This window comes from Mustela nivalis, assembly GCF_964662115.1.
Source record: "Mustela nivalis genome assembly, chromosome: 2".
Lineage (NCBI taxonomy): Eukaryota > Metazoa > Chordata > Mammalia > Carnivora > Mustelidae > Mustela > Mustela nivalis.
The window spans coordinates 154,007,115-154,027,577 of NC_139021.1; the positions used below are offsets into that span (position 1 = coordinate 154,007,115).

Here is a 20,463-nt window from a genome sequence, read left to right on the forward strand (position 1 = left end):
ATCTTCCACGGACATGAAATCTGCTCTTTGGGTCGGAGGTCACACTGTCAACACAGGACACAGTGATAAGCAGACTGCATCCCCTCCCCAGGCAGCACCTCAGGCTGGTGTGCCAAGTCCTGAATAAATACACAGACCTAAGGTGCCGCTGGGAGAGGCCTGGGAGTATGGCAAAGGGGAGGGAGGAGGTGGGGGAGGTGGCCGGCCAGGGAAGTTGTCACTGGGTCTAGGGCCACAAGCACATTTTTCTTTCTCATACTGCCTGACTATAACAGAAAACTAGACAATGTGGGGGTGGTGGAAAGATACAGGGTAGGGGATGGCACTGCTCTTATCACTACCCAGGAGCCAGCTTGGACAAGCGGCTTCTCCCTATGCCTATTTCCTTATCTATAAGGGGACTGGATTGCCCAGTGGTTCTCAAATTGGGGTCTCTCAGACACATCCGCAGCCTGTGTGTCGGCCTGAAAAGTGTGGAATGTCTGTCTTTCTGGGGTGCCAAGCTTATTCAAGATTTTTGGGACCTCACTCTTTTTATGTGAAAGCATTTTTGCATCCTTGCTCGTTGCTCAGAATGCAGAATGTACATAGATTTTTATTATAGTAACTAATAATTGATGACATTTCAGGAGCAATTACTATGTGCCCAGTGTTCATCTCTTTATTATGATCCTTGCAATTACCCAATGAGATATTTTATTCCCATTTTATAGATGGGAAAAAAAAAAAAACCTGGGGAAAGGAGAAATAAAATAATCTAGCCAAGGTCACATGTTACTAAGCAATGAGAAACGATTCCCTCTCCCCCAAAAAGATCTGGGCCCATTGCAGAAGTGCTTTGGAATCTACCCCCAGTCACCTAGAAAGGGCTTCTTTGATAAGTCAGAACAACACGGATCTCCCAAATGATCTCCAAAGTCCAGCTCTGACACCCCTAAGTCAATTTTATTTCAATGCATTAAGGGTTTCACACACAGGGTACCCTTGGAGGACGACAAAAGCTGGGGAGGCCCTGCAGGGTCTCTAGGGGTTTCTCTAGGTGGGGTTTCCCGGCCCCTCCAGCCCTCCCCCATGAGTCCAAGGGCGTGAGGCCACCGCCGAGCCCGGGTGTTTCCAGCGCGACGCCTGGCACTTCCTCGTTCCCGCGCGCCCCGGGCTCAGTGCGCAACGCCCAGCGCCAGCGCTCCTGCGGCGGGAGGGGGCCAGAGGGGAGATGTCGCAACCGCCTCCCTCCCTCTTTCCCCGCCTTGGCGCTCAGTCGCCTCCCAGATGAGCGCGCTCGCAGACGGCTGCGGGCCGCCCGGGCGCCCGGCATGTCCCCTGAGTGCGCGCAGGCGGCGGGCACCGGATCACCGCGCAGCCTGGAGCGGGCCAACCGCACCCGCTTCCCATTCTTCTCCGACGTTAAGGGCGACCACCGGCTGGTGCTGACCGCTGTGGAGACGGTCGTGCTGGCGCTCATCTTTGCGGTGTCGCTGTTGGGCAACGTGTGCGCTTTGGTGCTGGTGGCGCGCCGACGGCGCCGCGGCAACACCGCCTGCCTGGTGCTCAACCTTTTCTGCGCCGACCTGCTGTTCACCAGCGCCATCCCGCCCGTGCTGGCCGTGCGATGGACCGAGGCCTGGCTGCTGGGCCCGGTCGCCTGCCACCTGCTCTTCTACGTGATGAGCTTGAGCGGCAGCGTCACCATTCTCACCCTGGCGGCCGTCAGCCTGGAGCGCATGGTGTGCATCGTTCGCCTGCAGCGCGGCATGCGGGGTCTGGGGCGGCGGGCGAGGGCCGCGCTGCTGGCGCTCATCTGGGGCTACTCGGCGCTGTCCGCTCTACCCCTCTGCGTCTTCTTCCGCGTGGTCCCCCAGCGGCCCTCCGGCCAGGACCAGGTGAGCGCCGGGCGGTGCGCGCCAGGCAGGTGTCTGGGGCGGGCTGGCGAGCGCGGATTCCACGGAAGCGATGACCCGGGGCAATGAGTAACCAAAAACAACAGAACGAGAATAGGCAATTTGTTGCGTTTAATCGTTGTGTCCCTGTGCCCAGTGCTCTGAAGTTTTAGCTCTTGAATTTCATTGCAGCAACTTAGGTCCCGTAAAGGCCCTTCAAAGCCTTGTAAATAGAGTCCCCCAAATGCCTGCAAAGTTTGCTCTTTATGTTGAGGTTAGTGCAATAAGCGGGGAGTGTAGGAGCCAACCAGATGGAACTTTGAGCATCCGGAATGGCTAATGGCACTCGTGTATATTGAAATCTGCTCTCTAGCAGGGTGGGTGCTAGCATACATCCACTTGATGTATAAGGAAGCTGAGGACCACAGAATGACTTGCTCGGGGCATCTCATCCTAAGTGAGAGGAGGAGCTGAGAGCCTGCTCAGCACATTCAGCCTTGGCTGGGTGAGGGTCCTGCTTTGACAACCCAGGAGCAGAGAGCCAGGGAGAAAGGGCAGCAGAGACCCAGGGGCCCCAGACCCGATGCTGCCACTAGGGGTGTTGTAATACTTTCCTGGGGCCTCAGCTTTTCCAACTGCGAGAGAGAAGGATTGGACTAGACCACAGTATCTTGCCTGGAGCCTTGCATGGTGGGTGGCTTCAGAGCATCCTAAGCGCCCAAATGTTGGGCAGATTCCGGAGGCTGGGAGATGAGCTTTCTTCTGAGCTGTGTGTTCAGAGTTGTCATTAGGATCTTTGTGGGGGTCCATGACCTTAAAAAAAAAAGTTCTCCGGGCAGTGCATGACATTGGCTCGGGTCCACTCGGGTTGGGCAGTCCAGAATCACGGTCCAAAATTGTGGTCCTCATCTGTTCCTGCTGCTGCCCCACTGCGCTGTTGTGGAGTTTGTGTGCCGAGATTCAATCCCAGATGCGGCACCTCGGGCCGGCCGGGTAGACAGTGGCCGGGGTGGACAGTGGCCAGGGTTCTGGCTGTCTTCCCAATGGGCTAGGTTTTCTGTGCCTCATAGGGAGGGATAGAGAAAGAACTTAAGTCTGTGCGCCCTTAATAAAGGCAGGTGTGAGTCCTGCTCTGGGCTCAGCCTCTCCAAAGGTTGCCCCTAAGTGGGTTTTCCCACCTCTCCCTTTCTCTACAACTCACTGGTTTTCTGGCCTGAGCAAAACTGTCACAAACCACAGTTCCAAAGACAGTCCTGCTCAGTGACCAGAAGGAAGTGAGAAGGTAGGAAGGTAGGTGAGATGTGACCTGGAGGAAGATTTCCTGCTGCGTAGGTGGGTGTCGTCTGAGCACAGGATGCCTTCCTGCGTATGTGCTCTGGGGCACCGATGCAGATGTGGGCTTCTCTGGGGGTCTCCCAGACCCGTCTCTTACACAAGCCTTTTAATGGCATGTGAGGAGAAGTCTGCAATCCATGTAAACAGTCTCTCTCTCTCTCTCTCTTTTTAACACAAATCAGACCTAAAAGTCTCTTTCCTAATTGTTTACTTTTTGCATGGAATACATTGTGGGGTTTGATTGTTTTGTTTTGTTTTAAGGCCTTGAATGACTAATAGGCAGGAACCATGTCAGGCCTGTGGCACTTGATCAAAGAACATGGACGCCTGTGGCCATGCCCCCTCAAGTGGGGGCCAGGATGGCGGGGTTCAGCTGAGCGTGCCCATTGCCAAGCTTGCCCATCAGGGTGCCATCAGCATAGCAGACCAAGGACCCTAGTGGGTAATCCTGTCCTCCTCAGCCCATATGTACTCGAGAATCAAAGTGGATCACTCAGATGCTTCAGAAATAAATGAAAGACCAGGCCTCACCCCAGACCCACTGGATCAGCTGGAGGCTAGGTTTTGCCATCAGTCCTTTGATTTTTTAAGTCATTCTTTCACTGAATAACAGCATTTCTGTATTTTTCGCAGAACTTGAGGGACTTTTCCCCATTTTTTTTCTTTCCTTACAGAAAAAAAATGACACTCGGGAAATTAAAGATCTAATAGAATATATCTTCAGGATATCTTAGGTTCCCAGACAAGTACCTTGCGCCCCTCCCTTTTACAACTGTTTTAGGTACCCTTGGACTTAACTGGCAAATAATGGTAAAAAAGTGAGGCTCTTGTCCCCTCCCAGACTAAAACTGCTTGCCTACGTGGACACAGGTGGTGGTTTGAGCGAGAAGGCCTTCGCTCAGATGGAGGAACTGCCCTGTTTTGTGACCTGTATTTTACTTCTGGTAGGGTGTCTCAGTGGTTGGAGCCCCCGACGGCACTCCCATGATCAGAACTGAGCTGTGAGGGGCTTCCATGGAGACTTATGTCATGGTTCTCCCTTGGAGCGGGCATGCAGACCCCTCTTGTATTAATGCAGAAACACCTTCTTGGTCATAGAGCCTTTGGGGAGGGATTGGGCAAAGCCACTGGGAGAGCCCTTCAGAAGCACCTCAGGAGACTGAGAGCTAGGCGAGTTGGCCACAATCCATTAGCCCTGAAATTAGTAGACATGGAGCAAGGGAGCTTGTCATGAAAAACCAGATGGTCCTTTTGAACTCTCCATCCTTTTTGTCTTTTCCCAACACATGCACCTGCCAATAAGCCAAGAAATAGAAAAACTGCCCAGTTCCTCAAGGGCTGTGACCTGAACATGGAGGAAACAATTCATTTTATAGGTGAGCAAACTGAGGCTCAGGGATTGAAGAAATAAGTTGAAAAGAATGAGAAACAGGGGGGAAAAAAAAGAGTGTGGCCATTAAAAAAAAAAAGGAGAGAAAGATCTAGGCTAGACTGAACAGAGTCTCACATTTAAAATTAGCAAAAGCTTGTTTTCTTAATTCTCTATTCCCAGCTTCCTGTGTGCAGATTCTGCCCGCCCCTTCCTACTTGGACACTAAATACGGAAGTTTTTGGATGGGGGACACTTTCCGACTCAAACCACCGGCTGAGGGAACTCTCTAACCTCAAGCACACACTGGCCGCCTCCTCTTGAGGAGCGTGAGCTAGGGAAACAGTGCCTCACAGAGCTTTCTGCCAGTTTAGTGCCCCAGCTCCCGAAAAAGGGAACATGAGTACCTTCGTCCATTTGGGCAGTGGGTGCCTCCCAGTCCAGGGTGACCAGCCTCCCTTAAGTTTCCCTGTAGCGAGGATGAAATGATAGTCATGCTAAAAATGCTAGCTAATTTCGTATTCAGAGTGTGGGCTTTGGAGTCCAGCATTCTGAGTCTAAATCCCATCTCTGGCATTTAGGAGTTGTGCGACAGAGGCAAGTGCCCCCCACCTCTGTACCTTCCTTTCCTCGTTTGCAGAATGGGCATGATGACAGTAGAGCCTTATAGAATTGCGGTGGGGACCAGGGTTCAGTGAGTGGGCCAACGCCTGGCACATACAGAGTTAAGCACTCAAGAATTGGTAGCTATTATTAGTTTCCTTATCTTGGGTTACAAATATTTTAAACATTCTTTAAATGGTGTAATTCTTCTGACTGCTGTAAAATAATAGACTGCCATTTTAAGAGGGTGGGCACATTCTAGCAACTGAGACATCTCAGCCAGCTCAACGCAGCCTGTTCCAACAGGATTCCTGCCTCTGTGTGCTGTGGCTCTGCTAGAGCACTGACCCTCATCAGCAGGTTGGGGGGGACTGTCCACCCTGGCCAGAATGTGCTGCCTGTTCACTGCATAAACATTTACCGAGCACCCCTCCCCGCTGCCCGCACCACGAGTCACATGACCAAGATGGCATCCTGTTCAAGGAGGTGCACGGATCGACAATGTTGGTGGTCTCAGACCCTGGCCCAGTTTGGTTCTCACAGAAACCCTATGAATAGGTGTTGGTATGTTCATTTTCCAAAGAGGGAAACGCCTGAAGTCACAGAGCAGGCAAGAGACGGAACTAGAATTTAGCCCGGGGCTGTCTTTCTCCCTGTGTCTTTTCCCGCAAGTTCACACTTCCTTAGGAGCCCTCTGTCTTACAGCTCTGCCTGCCCCAATTTAATACCAGGCCGGAACGCCATCGTGTCTCTGCTGAGTGTGAATTGGCTGAGGAGAGAAACACCGTTTGCTTGCCTTTGGTATTATTAGAGGATACCTTTAAGACAGAAGAAAGTTCCTCTCTCGCATTGATAAATTCTTCCATTTCTGTTGGGAAGCTGGTCGGCAAGGGGATATTCACTGGGTTTCCCGCTTCCTTAAAGTGATCTTGAAGTCCTCCGTTTCGTTCAAAGAGGTGGCACAGGGAGAATGATTTACAAGGGGATCCTCAGGATTACTCCGAGAAGCATCATTAGAGGAGCTGGCAGGAAACAGCTGGCATCAGGTGGCATTTCAAATAAGTCAGCCAGGGTGGAAAGGGGTCCGCATTGGAGCAGTGCCTAGAGATAGATGCCCCATCCACAGGGGAGTCTTCTCAGAAGAGAAGGAGTGATATCTTAGCTGTGGGTGAAGATGAAAGGCAGTTGGCTATCCCCACGGATGTCGGGAATTGGAGGGACATTGCAGGCATGACAACCCATGTGTTGGCAAGATATGGTGCTGGAAGGAGTGGTGGGGCCAGATGGAGAAGGCCAGGTGCCCCTTGAAGGAGGCATACGAGGCGAGAGACGGCGTGGCCTGGGAGGGGTGCGCCAGCGAGACTGAGTTACAGGGGTCTGTTGGATAGCCAGTAGGGCAGAACTTAAAGGTTCCCTCTGAGTGGGGAGGGAGGAAGGAGACAGCAGAAAGCCCACACTCAGGTTGCTGGCAGCATAGGGAATGGTGACTCCATGCCCCGAGTCAGTGATGGTGGGAGACGGAGCCTTCTGGGGTGGGACATCAGAGCTTGACATGCCTGTGAGGCATCCTTCAGAGATGTCCTCAGGGCACAGGGGCCAGTCTGGGGTTTAGGAGAAGACAGGGCTGGAAAAAGCAGCCGTGTCTTGGAAAAGAAGCCATGGACATGGAGGAGATTGCCCGGAAGAGGTGGAGGTTGGGCTGGGGATACAAGTCACCCTTAACTATACTTGACCCTTGTATGTGGCCTCCTGCCTTCCTCCCTCCTGGTCCCAACGCTGAGCTCCAGCTTCCCTGTTCTTCTGACTGAAGCCCCAGTCCTCCAGGCACAGCCGACACAACCCCTGCGGATTGGTGCTGTCCTCTGTGCTCGCCTGTCCCCGGTAGCTCTGAGCACTGGGGCTCCCTGCCTTGTATTGAAGATTCTTACACTTTTCTCTCTCCCTGAGCACATCAGGGCCCCCTTGAGGGCTGTGGCCTCACAGTGGTGCAGACACCAGGGCTCGAGTCTGGAGTGGTTGAACAAACCAATTAAAGGACAGCCATTGGGTTGGCTAGCCCTGCTTCTGTAGCTCAGCGACAAAGCAGGCCTCGCCCTTTGGGTTTTCAAATTTCTTTTTTTAAAATCAGGAAGCATTTCAAATGTGCAGGAAAAGTATAGAGAATATTACAAGATTCACATCTCCACCTTCCAGAGCCGACTTACTGCCACGCTCCCTCCTAAGTTACAGCCCAGGAGAGAATACCTAGGATCAGAATAACCTAAGTCAAATTTTCCCACAAAAACAAAATTATAATATCAGGCCAGCTCTCTGACTGTGGACCTGGTGCCTGTTGTTAGATTTTTTAATGAGGGTAAACACTGCACTTCATACCATATAAAGCTTTCTAAAGAGCCTATAAATCCGTCATTCAAGTCCACACGGGCCAGCAGCACCATCTCTTCCGTCACGCACGGGGGTGCTGTGCAAAATTCGCATCTTCCTTCCTTCTCACACTCTGTGCCTGGAGTGAGTTCCATGAAGGTAAAGGAGCGTCTTCATCAGTCATGAAACTGGGGAACTTCCTGGATGAGTTCCTTGTTTTTCTTGGAAGAATCGCTGGTTAGGTTTGCTAAACTAGCATGGTAATCTGTGTTTAACATTTGATCCTCATTTCTTTTAAAAATGGACTTTTACCGCCATTTTTTTTCTAAGTTAATATGGGCACATTCTAGAAAATTCAGATAAGCCAAAAGAGCAAAAATAACGAGTCCCACCTAGAAATGGACACTTAACTTTCTGGAATGTATCCTTTCAGTCTTTTGTCTACGCATACGTGTGTGGGCGTGGGCGGGGATGTGTACACAGGTGTCTGTCCATTCACACCTACGCATTTTCCTCAGCAGCGCAGGGCTCATACAGGCAGAGTGTTTGGGGATCGACTTCTTTGTTCCTATCGTAGGGAGGACATCTGGCTCTATTGTTACACATTCTACAAAATCCTGTTAAGCCTGGAGAGATTTCCGCAGAAATTTTGAAGAAGGCTTTTGGAAAGAGGTGGAAGCCTTTGGGGGTTTTAAGAAATGGTTCTGGGGTCTGTTTTTCTGCCCTCCCTGTGCATTTTCCTAGCTCAAGTATAAAAATCAGAGACCAAGGCACATTCGGGACTGGCATCTGTCTCTTCTGATGGCTGCTTCCGTGTATTTGCTGGTCCGTATTGCCCACCAGCGTAGTAGACTGAGGGCATGGTGGGCAGAGATCATCTCGAGATAATCACCACAGTGCCAGTACTCAGAAGTTCCTTGACAGACACGCATTTCTTTCCAGTCACCACAATGCGGAGAGACCTAATGCACTTTGTCCCCTCAGGCATGGACAGTGGGGATGGGGATGAAGGAACAAGTTTTTGGAATTACTAGTACATTTTTGAACCATCTAAATGAGATAGGAAAAGGAAGCAACATTCTTACCCCCCTTTCAAGGTACAAATACGATTAAAGTATTCTTCCCTCCTTGACTTGCCTTAAGAGTTTTCTTGGTAGGTCCCTGGATTTCTTTTTATAACCACTTAGCTCTCTGGGGAAGATATTACATGATTAAAAAGAACTACACCTTTAGTGTCTTAGGCTCTTGGTTTAGGAAGAGGTTTCTAAGCCTTAGTTTTCGTCTCTGTGTAATGGGAAAAATAATAACATGCATTTCAATATGGTTGTTGTGAACCTTCAATGAGATAATGTATGTAAAGTGCTTCCTTAGCATAGAATAAACGCTCGGTGAATATCAGACTTACTATTTTCTGTTAATACCGTACAGGAAAAGAAGGGCCTCTTCGTTTGTTTTTGAGTTTGAGCACCCAGGTATGATGTCTCTGACACAAGTTCTTTGCCTTTGCTTAGGGCTCAACACATGTTGCCTGAATGAATGAGTGAATCCCACGACTACAGTTCGTTAAGATGCCTTGTCCACCAGAAGTCAATAATATGCTCTTTTTACACAGGATGTGCTCTTGAAAGCCTGTTCTATGTGTTAGACATGTTTAGGACAACTTGATTTCTGTATGGTTTTATTCCTACAGTCAAGCCGACATGGGAAATTTGTGTTTGGGAGGAGAGACAGACAGATCTCTTTTTGTTGACCTATTTATTCTTTGGAGGAGATTATTGTGGCGGCTCCTGGTAATTATGTAATAAGGTCCCCACATGTTTTGAGGTTGGTAATTAGTGTCAAACCCTTAAATTCACAACATACTGACAGCAGCAAGATCACCAACCAGGATTTTTGGCCCCATTCTGGTAGTTTTCCATCTTGAACGCTGGAGACCTGTGTGGGGCTGTACTGTACCACTCTGTTTGGGAGAGACCTGTGAGGATAGAGCTTCCAAGTCTGGGCCTCAGTATTGTCTTGGGATGAGCCGTGGCTTTCTTTGATGCAGCTAGACACATTTTAGACATTTCCACGTCCCTTAAATGAACCTTCGTGCCTTAACATTGTTTCTGGTGCCTTCGGCCGTCGCAGTGGACTGCATTGCAATGTCATGCCTGTTTCTCTATGCTTGTGCGCAGCATGTCACTTCCAATCTATGTAACCTCTTAGGGCTCAGGTTGTGATTTGTGAAGTGAGGGACTTGGCAGAGAAGGCTCAAGGGCTCTTGGCCGCTTAGTCCAGGCAAGTGGAAAGAGCACTGGGGCTGGAGTCCTGCCCAGGAACTAACTTGAGCTGTTACCGGTGTGTGACGCCGGGATCCAGCTGCATCTCCTGGAGAACGGGCATAATGACTGTGGTTATTCTGAGGGTCAGAGAGAAGTGATTTGTAGCTTGTTTGTGTGGGTGGGGGGGGAGGGGATGCTGAGCTGTGCTGTCACCCTAGCTGCATCGTGCTAACACCAGTGTAATGGTGTCGGGTACCCTCCTACTGGGACTGAGCTAAAACCAAATAAGTAGCCACCATGGAAATGACGTTCTCCTCCTTCTTGTGACAGGAGATTTCGATTTGCACACTGGTTTGGCCCAGCATTGCCGGAGAAATCTCCTGGGATGTGTCCTTTGCAACTTTGAACTTCTTGGTGCCAGGACTGCTCATTGTGATCAGCTACTCCAAAATTTTACAGGTATGTGTGTTTCGAGCACCATAGCTGAACTCCACTGAGGCTGGAATGTTTTAGAGAGAATCAGCCTGCCAGGTCAGAAGTTACCTTAGGGTTCACACCAGTCCAGTCCTGGCTCCCTGCCCAGGTCTGCCCCTCTGCAACACTGTGGGGCAAGAATTTGGCTTCTTCTTTTTTTTTTTTTTAAAGTGATATCTTTGTGACCACTATTAAGATTTTTATTATTTTGCTGACCACTAGAGTAATACAAAGCTCATTATAAAAAATTAAAGACATATAGAGAGGTATAATGCAGAAACTAAACATCTACTCCCATTGTTAACAGTTCAAAGTACATTTTCAGGTTATTTTTCTTACAAATTTACCTATATACATGCTTTGATGCCATGTGTATATATATATATATATGTTACATATATATGATAAACCATGTAAAATGGTCAAATAGCAACCATATGTCATGGTTCAAAACAATGTTTGTTTGTTTCAGATTTGAGATAACACTATTTGTAATTTCCTTTTCTGGCTTAACACCAGATTGCAATATCTATCCATATTTGTTTTTATATCTCTGCCTCATGATTTTTAATAGAGTCATGGTGTTCCACTGTACGGATGTGACATAATTTATTTTATGGGCTTTGGGTTGAGTCCCTTGATATCCCATTACAAACAGCAGTATAGTGATGGAGAATGTTCATGTCTAAGAACTTTTCACTGCAGTATAAGATACATCCAGGAAAGCAAACCCGGCATACAGGCACAGCTCACAAACTGACCTCACTCCTAGAAGCAGCTTCCAGAAACAAAATGAGAAACAGAACATTACCAGAAGATCCTTCCCAATTGCTACCCCACACTTCCAGAGAAGGCACTTTTGCAAAGTATGCTGAACCAGGAAGTGATCTCTACCTTTGAAGAGTGAGTGTGTCCAGAGACAAGGGAGGGGACCTTGCTGGCTTGGCTCCCACCTCCGGACGCAGCCCATTCACACGGTGCCGGCAAATGGCATGTGTTCATGCTCATCTCAGAAGGTTTAATGCAAAACCTTGAGTCTTCTTGGAGGTTTATAGTTGTTGAATCTCGGTTTTTATCACATATTACAGGTCCCCTGGCAAATGAACTTATTGAAGTGGGGCCTTGTAGGTGCCACTTGGTCTCTGGGCACTTTTATGGCCCTTTCTTTGTAGCTGAGGATCTGTAAGCTTCTTAAATGCTCAGAACCCAAAACTAGGCCAAGCTCCATCCAGGTCTGCTGATTCTGGGTCCTGCGGGAGATGGCCTGCCATGCTCTTCTCTAGACTCTTCCCCAGACTCTTCCCCACCCGTTGACTTGTGATCTGCTTCAGTGACACTGAGCCTGGGGCTTGCTCAAGGGTATGAGGCAGATTCAGGCCTGGAGTTAAGGTCTGTAACATGCTTGCAATGGGGACCCAACATGTGTGAATGCTATGTCAGTATGAGCTGTCATTACCTTAAAAGAAAAGGAGTAAGGGGAAGAGGAAGATAGAATTTAGAATGAATTCTTTAAAAATTATTTAACAAATATTTATGAAATACTTACAATGTGTCAGGAACAAATTCATTTAATCCTGTTAAGAATTACAGATGAGGAAACCAATGCACAGAGAGGCTAAGTAACTTGCCTAAGATCACACAGCGTAAAAGCAGCAGGATCAGGATTTACACTCGAGCAGTCTGGCCCCGGGGTCCAACACTTTAATTCCTCAGACGTTTGCTAAGGAGCTGTTCTATTCAGCGTGTTGGTGGGGAGTGGAGATTGGTCAAGAGTGAGCAGGTCACATTCTTGATCCAGAAGGAGGTTTAACCCAGAAAGGGGAGGGGCAGATAGACAATGGTGCTGTTGCTCAATGCTATGAACCCCTGGTACTCTGAAGGGAGTGGTGCTGGGACTCAGTGTGAAAACACACAGCAAACCGTTGAGTGCCCTGCAGAGGTAGGAAGTGAATGAGGGGAAGGAGAGGGAAGAGGAAAGGGCCACAAAAGGCAGACGGGGAGACAAGAAAGGTCTCTTCTAATACCTGGGTTTTTGAATCCTTGCTGTGTGGCCTTTGGCAAGATACTTACTTTCTGTGAACCTCAGCTCCCTCATCTGCAGAATGGCATGGCTCAGACAGTGCAGGATTGTTGGGAGACAGGTCAGAAACACTGCTCTTCCTCATACATGCCAACACAGGACTGCCTCAGGACCTTTGCACCTGTGATTTCCTCTCTTGGATCTCTATTCCCCTAATTTCTGTGTGGGCCACTCCCCTGCTCTAGAAGGTCTCTGCTCAAAAGGCTCTTCCCCAGAGACCCTCCTCATCACTCTCTAATCCTTTAGTACCTGGATTTATTTCTCTTCAGTGGACTTATAACCCCTGTTGTATTCCATTTATGTGTATTTATTTGTAAAGCATCCGTTTTGCTCATTAGACTACAACTCCATGGGGACTGAGACTTTGTTTTGTTTCCTGCTGTAGCTCTGTGACTAGCACAGAGCCTGGCTTATTCATTGTAGACACTCCGTAAACACTCACTGAATGAGGAAGACGCAGACTTTGGGTCACACTGAAAGGGCTTACGGTACTGTCTCTTTTTGCACAGAGGGAAGATCACTGAACAAAAAGGCCTAAGACCATGATTCTAGTCCAAGCTTTATCAGTGTGTGACCTTAGGCAAGTCATTTAACTACTGTGGGCAGCAGTTTTGTCGAGCTAGATAGGCCTCAGTGGATTGTTTAACACAATAAAATGAGAGTATAGATATGATAAAAATTTGAACAGGCTGCTAGCCTTTAATTGGAAAGAGATCTAGCATTGTGATTTTGAAAATCACACCAATGCAAATAGAAGACTTAAAAAAATTTACCTTCCACCCCACCAGCCAGACTTACTATTGCCTGTTTCCCGGGAGGACTGTGCTGTTTGTCCCGGCTTTGGACTTGTGGGTTTGCCGGGTGGGGAGCTCGGAAGCAGGAAAGCATGCCAGACGGAAGGAGTGTCTGCACGGGCCCTCATTGCTCCTGTCTCTCTCCCGCTGAAGATACTCATTACTCAGAAACATCGGATCAGCTTTTCAGCTGAGATTCTTCTGTCAAGATCGTAACTCTGTAAAATGAATTGAACATCAGTGTTAATCAGCTATATTCCTAGAGACACAACTAGCGAATCATCAGAAGCCAGAGGACACGTAACTCCACCCGCCACCCCTTTCCCTCCTCTGGCCTGTCAGTGTGGCCTCTGACTCAGTTTCCATGTATGGGCCTGAGAAGGGCCTCTTTAAAGTCACCCTGATCTTTTATTCCTCTAAAGCAGCATCTCTCCGAAAGCCCTCTCTAGAGTGCCATGGGCTGCTAGATGTTTAAAAAGGGGTCCATGACCCCATGAGTTTGGGAAATGCTGATTGATCAGGGCTAAGTGGGTTTCTTCACTGCAGGACTTCTGAGGGGCTCTATGAGGCTCGCGTACTTTGAGAGTCTCCAACACAGGAATAGAGGAGGCAGCGCTGCCAAATCCGACCACAGACCCCCTTTCCCCACAGAGCATCTCTTTGCACTGACGCCCTGTGGATCTCCTTTGGGGAACACTGCTCGAATGTCCCTGCCCCGGGGGGTGCTTCTGCCCGATGCAAGGACTAAGAGCAGGCCTCAGCAGGGCTCTTCCTCCTAGAGCTGCTCCACCAGCTCAGGGCCACGTTATCCACCCTTCTGCCTTCCCTCCATCCTCTTTCCTCATGACTCAAGTGTGCTATTACAACCTTTGGTGGATTTTTCCAATCAATACTTTCCCAGAGTACTAGTTTCCTGGTCACTCCCAAGTGCCTTCAGTGAGGTGGTTCCTTCTAGCTCTTGGGGCTTAGTTTACATCATCCCCCAGCAACCAACCACTGCCACGGCGAGATGAGATGCTTCTAGCCCTGGGCCGTTTGTACAGTTCTTGTTCCCCCTCCTCATTCTCCATGTATACCCTAGCATGGAAAGCAGGGTGGATAGGGCTCCCTACTTGCTTGCTGACTGTGCAGCACCTGTAAGAGTACGTGACACATGGTAGGGGCTCAGTAAATGTTCGCCGAGTGAGTATCTGGCTTGAAGCGGACAACCCTCCCCATCTCAGCGCTCACCTGGGAAAGGAACTCCGTTTTAGCTAAACATGAAGGTGTTAGGTTGTGAACATGCAGCCCCTTCTCCACATCCGGCCCTCACACAGGAGCCCTTGAAGGAGGGCCAACCCCCTGGACCTGAGCTGTGTTAGTGGGGACCCACGTCTCCCTGCACCCACTCGTTGGCAACCATGGTGTGGAGGCACGGAGTGGCAGAGATGTGAGGTGGAGAGAAGTTTCCCTTCGGATCCTCACACGGGTCTGAAGGCAGTGTGTCTCAAAAGGACAGTTTACAAAGTGACACTTCAAAGAACTGGGAGAAAAATCCCAAATCTGTCGCCCTAAATTGTTTTAGTCAGCAGGACCACCTGGGAGTCTTGGTTTGTGAGAAGTGCAGTTTTGGGTCCCACTCAGACCCACAAAAGTGAGCATCTGACAGGGGCCCAGACACTTGCCTGGTGACTTGGACATGGTGGCCATGGACCATATTCCTGGGAACACCGTCCACTCTCCCCACAGCCCCACAGAGAAAAGCTCAGACACCACCCCCTGAGGTGTGCTTCCCCCTCCCGCCCTTGACCATGAGCCCTGAGCAAGTTACTTCACATCTCAGAGCCTCCATCTCTTGTCCCCAAAATGGAGCAATGACAGAGCCTACCCCATAGGCCTGTTTCAAGGATTAAAGTTAACCGTCAAGTTAGTCGAACATTGAATTTCTCCTGAAACACATGAAGCGTTCTGTGCAATGACAAGACATTTTAAAGCCTGGGTAAAAGTTAACTAGTCTCGTCATCAAACGTGGGAAGGGGAGCAGCAAGGAGCCACACCAGATTATAATAAGCCCATTTTCTTCTCACTCCCTGAAAGCTGTGGGAATCACAGGCAGAGGAAATGGAAGCATCAGTCATCGCTAAAAACAGACCCAACCACTTACCCACTCAGACCGTGAGTCAGCCCGCAGAAGCCCTGGGGCGGCCTAGCTCCCAGGGAGCCTGTAGTCCGCTGGTGGTCAGAGGTAGCCTTGATGCGGCAGCGTCGGCCACATGACACAGGTCACGTGGCCTGTATGTGAAACAAAGCATGGCGGGATGCCACGTGGGAGAGGAACCAGGAAGCCTTCTTGGTCTTGCTGGCATTAAAGCTTGGAACTGTAGGTCAGGCAGGAGGATTTCCATTGGCGGAAATAGTAGAGGGTAGGAAGGAGCTAGTTTAAGATGAAGAGCATGGGCTGGAGTCAGATGGCCCAGCTTTGAAACCCAGCTTTGTGACTGCTTAGCTGGGTACGGCTGGGAAGGTTCCTCAACCTCTTTGAGCCTCTCTTTTCTCCTCTGTAAAATCAGGATCATCAAAGCACCTCTGTCACAGAACTGATAATGTACAGGGCCTGGCACATAGTAAGTGCTCGATAAATAGGAACTTACATCAACACCACCCCCCAAAATATGTCTAAGACACTGTATGCGGAACTCTAGTCTTTTGGCCAAGCCATGTGGACAGCACAAACGATGAGACTGCTGTTGGAATCGTCCCTTACGTGACCACCCCTGTGAGGGGACAGTCCCCTTCTGTGGGTTGGTCTCTATGTAGCTGGGGGTGGTGCCAACAGATCCCACTGATCAGGTGATCATTCCCAAATGGCCCACACTCCAGGCATCGTTTTCAGGCTGATTCCTGGCCGCAGCTGTCTTAACAAATGAGCAACCTCCTATCTCCATCAACCTTCTATTGCCCGCACCTCGGGGGCCTGTGGCAAGACTAGGATCCATTTCAATTTTTCCTGTAAAGGAGAGGAACCAAGTGTGGGGGTTTAGTGCACACTTTCTGCCCGACTGGCCATACCCTCATGCCATCTCCACTGCCCCTGTGCCACCCGACAACTCAGAGGGGAGGGGAAATGGACAGGGGTGTATGCTGCCATTTCATCCAGTACCCCTTCCCCTAAAAAAGGCAAAATAAATAAAATGCCCATCAGTAGGGGCCTGGATAAATCCTGGTACAGCCAGACTCTGGAACCTCTGGAACCACTGACAAGATAACAGGAATGAGGGGCCTTCTCTCTGGTCAGATATGGAAGGAGCACCAATATAGTGAGTGAACAAGAAGGGTTAAGAATTGGGTGTGTGGCTTGGTCCCATGAGTGTGCAAAGCAGAAGTATAGACCGTGAGTGTTCCCATGGCCCGGCATGTGTGTGAGAGCAGATCACTCCCAGAAGGACATCCAGGACCCTGGTCACCGATCTTTTCCAGCCAGTGGAAATGAAGGGTACAGGAGGCCACAGACCTAACATTTTTATTTTTATTTTTATAAATTAAAAAAAGATTTATTTATTTATTTATTTGACAGACAGAGATCACAAGTAGGCAGAGAGGCAGGCAGAGAAGCGGGGCGGGGGGGGGGATGGGAAGCAGGCTCCTTCCTGCCCGATGCAGGGCTCCATCCCAGGACCCTGAGATCATGACCTGAGCTGAAAGTGGAGGCTTTAACCCACTGAGCCACCCAGGCATCCCCAGGCCTAACATTTTTAATTTGACCTGCATCAGTATCATATTGGTTGACTTTGTACTGCCTTTGTACATACTGCTTTTATACATTTCCTTACTTATCTTTTTCAAAAAGAAAAGAAAAGAAATAATGAGGGAAGATGTGCATCTTACTGGTTTGGGCTGCATCACAAAATATCACGGGGGGGGATGCATTCAGACCATAGCAATGTGCTTCTGTTCATTTTTTTTCCCCTTCTAGACCATCCAGTTTAGCCTTTTCACTTCTCTGCATCAGTTCCATTTATGATATGGATGACTTTCTGCCTTCTTTCCGGGGAAGGGGGTTTGGCCAGTTCCCCCACTTCCCTAGAGCATCCTGAGCACAGGCAGCTGCCAGGCCGCTGAGACATGTGCTCTCATTCCAAGGTTCCAAAACCAAATTGTCCCAGGGCAGCAAGGATGGCAGATTCCAAGGATGGATACTTTGCTCCTCCAAAGTCGAACTCCCCAACATCCTGCAGTAAATAGTGGTCTGGCTCTGTTTTGTGTTTCTGCAGATCACAAAGGCGTCAAGGAAGAGGCTCACGGTGAACCTAGCTTACTCAGAGAACCACCACATCCGTGTGTCCCAGCAGGACTTCCGGCTCTTCCGTACCCTCTTCCTGCTCATGATCTCCTTCTTCATCATGTGGAGCCCCATCATCATCACCATCCTCCTCATCTTGATCCAGAACTTCAAGCAAGACCTGGTCATCTGGCCTTCCCTCTTCTTCTGGGTGGTGGCCTTCACATTTGCCAACTCAGCCCTGAACCCCATTCTCTATAACATGTCACTGTTTAGGAATGAATGGAGGAGAATTTTTCACTGCTTCTTCTACCCGGAAAAGGGAGCCATGTTTACAGATACGTCTGTCAGAAGAAACGATCTGTCTATTATTTCCAACTAATTAAATTTTCTCCATAGGCAGAGTTGATCACCCTCTTGAAGACCATAATATGTTTTCAAAGGGAATTAATTTCCAGGACTATCACATCCATGTAGCCTGCTTCAAGAAAGTGTAACCTATGCAAACACACATTTATAGCACCCGTCAATTAAGGGGTGATCGTTCAGTATAACAGTTTTGCCCTTTATAAAAATGTTTTGCTGTGGGCTCCTTTTAAATAGGAACTTTTTTCAGTATGTTTGTAATATGATTGAGTTTAATGAATTTTTATTTATAACTTCAGCAATCCCATCTCTTATGTGTAAAGCTGGTTTCTGAAATGAGTCTTGGAAATGATCCAGGGCCCAGATTTCTCCTTGAAGGTGTCACGGCCATCTAGGTACTCCCCTCCCCAGACGTGCAAGGCCTCAAGACCATTCACTAATGTCAAAAGCACTTGAGGAATTTCTAAGGAATAATTAAAGGTGACTTTAGTTTTTCACTTATAAGAAATGCCACGGACCCCTTTAGGAAAAGCCGTGTCATGAAATCAGAGAGGAGAAAGGATGATTCAAAACACTGAATGTGAAAGCACGAGAGATTCCCTTCACTAATCCCCCTGCCAGGTCCTCTTAAGTACATGCTGTGGTTGGACAGCCCCAGCCCCTACCCTTATGGAGCTTACTTACGTTCTGTTCAGTGGGGGGTGAAGCCCTAAACAGAAATCCGTAGATAATATAAATAGAAGTCCATAGAGTGTGGAGTAACGTCATGAAGAAAATAGGACGATGATGGCTATTTGGATGGGGTGGGGAGGGGTCTAGGAAGACCTTTCTGGGGGATGATATTTGGGCCAAAAGGTAAACCACTAGAAAGAGCCAACCATCTGAATCCAGGGGAGCGGGGCTTTGCAGACCTCGCAGACACTGGTCCTGGTGCAAAGACATTTGGTGTAGGGGAAGCAAACTATTGACTGAGCTACAAACTGTCCTTTGTGCCAGGATAGAGGGGTGCCCTGCTGGAGCCCATTGATTAAAACCAGAGAAGGTACAAGGCTGGACCGAGTAGGGTCTGGGAGGCCACATAGGGAGTTTGTTGTGTTCAGTGGACAACCACTGGAAGTCTGCAACTGGAGCCTGTTATGACCCAACCTGTATCTTTAAATGTGACTCTGGCTGCTGTGCAGGAAATGGACTTTGAGGAGCAAGAATTTATTTTTTTTATTAATTTTTTTTTTTTTTAGATTTTATTTGTTTATTTGACAGATAGAGATTACAAGTAGGCAGAGAGGCAGGCAGAGAGAGAGAGAGAGGAGGAAGCAGGCTCCCTGCCGAGCAGAGAGCCTGATGCGGGGCTCGATCCCAGGACCCTGGGATCATGGCCTGAGCTGAAGGCAGAGACTTTAACCCACTGAGTCACCCAGGTGCCCCAAGGGGCAAGAAGTTAAAAAAAAAAAAATACCATTTAGGCGGCTACTGAAGTAGAACAAGAGGAAAGTCAGAGGGGGAGGTGGCCTTCGTGGGCCTTCGTGGGGGGTTGTGAGAAAGGATCTCAGGACTACTTTGGGGAGCAAGCTTGATTTACTGATGGACAGGATGTAGAACGTGGGGAAAAGAGAAGATTCGAGGGTGACTCCTGACAGTGGGTGGATGGCGGGCCAGGCCATAAAAAGGGGAACGACTAGAAGAATGGCAGGTGGGAGAACCAAGAGTTTTGTTTAGGGGTTATAAATTTGAGATCCCAAGGAGATGCTAATGGAAAGTAGGCCGTTGGATGCAGGGATGTGGGACTTGGGCCAAAGATACGATATTAGAAGCCATCGGGTTATGTTTATAGGTCTTTGGTTTTATGAAATATCCCTGAGACGAAGAAACCAGAGCCAAAGAGGAACTGTCACTTGGAGGTGGGGCAGTGACTGGCATGTGCAGCAGTTTAGGATCTGGTACACAGTAGGGGGTCAACGAATCTTCGTTGTAGAGTCAATCAGTGCGGGTTGCTGTCACTCACAAGGTTTCTTGAACAGCTTGTTTCTGAAGTGAGAGTTATGGGGATCACAAGCTTGAGAAAAAGAAGACAGATTTTTTTTGTTCATCTTGATGCATTAAAGTTGTTTTGTGAAGTGAGGTGTGGCTATGTTAATAGGCGTCTGGGATCGTCAAACCGAGGCTGGAGAGTCTGGCCCAGAGATCCTGTTGTCCAGTGTGAACAGCGGGCAGAGCGTTCCCATATCCAGATGCCTATCTCCCGGCTTTGCTGCTGGGAGAACAAAGCACATCGAAGCGGGGGGACCCAGGGTGCCCTTGGCTCTTTGATATGCCAGCTTGCAGGCAGCGATCTCTTTGCGCACGCGCCCTGCCCTTTCCTAGCTGTCAGCCTGGCCTCATCGCCGGGGTTGCACGGCCTCTCAGTGCTCGCACGGAACCCTCACAACACCCCATCAGGCAGGTACTGTTTCCCCCTATTTCACAAGAGTGAGGCTCAGAGAAGCCACATAAGCATCTCCAAATCACACAGCTAATATGTATCTGAGCTGGATTTTGACTTAAAACCAAGACTGGTACCAAAACCTTGATGCCTTTTCCAGATAAAGCCCCGAGGCTCCCAGGGGCTCCCGAGGAATGAGGGCAAATGGCTCTGCATGCAGTGACATACTGAGTTCATGGTGCCACCGATGGTGTGGACAC

At 49.1% G+C, this 20,463-nt stretch overlaps 1 protein-coding gene and 1 long non-coding RNA gene across 3 annotated transcripts; one reads left to right on the plus strand and one right to left on the minus strand.

Annotated features, from left to right (window-relative positions):
- The first annotated feature begins 968 nt into the window (after nucleotides 1–968).
- On the plus strand, nucleotides 969–19,902 carry FFAR4 (free fatty acid receptor 4). 2 transcript variants are annotated; one of them, XM_082721354.1, is made up of 3 exons: nucleotides 969–1,880; nucleotides 10,143–10,271; nucleotides 17,411–19,902. In XM_082721354.1, the coding sequence occupies exons 1-3, from the start codon at nucleotides 1,314–1,316 to the stop codon at nucleotides 17,798–17,800; spliced, it is 1,086 nt and encodes a 361-aa protein (XP_082577480.1). In that variant the 5' UTR covers nucleotides 969–1,313; the 3' UTR covers nucleotides 17,801–19,902. The 2 variants fall into 2 exon arrangements, with proteins under 2 accessions (XP_082577480.1, XP_082577479.1); XM_082721353.1 differs by having other exon boundaries at nucleotides 1,221–1,905; nucleotides 17,411–18,082.
- On the minus strand, nucleotides 10,879–15,428 carry LOC309859988. The gene is made up of 3 exons (XR_014309068.1): nucleotides 15,304–15,428; nucleotides 13,165–13,378; nucleotides 10,879–11,742 (listed from the first exon to the last, which is right to left on the minus strand). It is a non-coding gene; the product is annotated as an uncharacterized lncRNA (long non-coding RNA).
- Nucleotides 19,903–20,463: the final 561 nt, after the last annotated feature.

Bases quoted from the DNA above. Each gene is read 5' to 3' on its own strand.
- FFAR4 (XM_082721354.1), top strand. From the start codon at position 1,314: ATGTCCCCTGAGTGCGCGCAGGCGGCGGGCACCGGATCACCGCGCAGC. The intron at 1,881-10,142 runs GTGAGCGCCGGG...TTCTTGTGACAG, and splicing joins GGCCCTCCGGCCAGGACCAG to GAGATTTCGATTTGCACACT. The intron at 10,272-17,410 runs GTATGTGTGTTT...GTGTTTCTGCAG, and splicing joins GCTACTCCAAAATTTTACAG to ATCACAAAGGCGTCAAGGAA.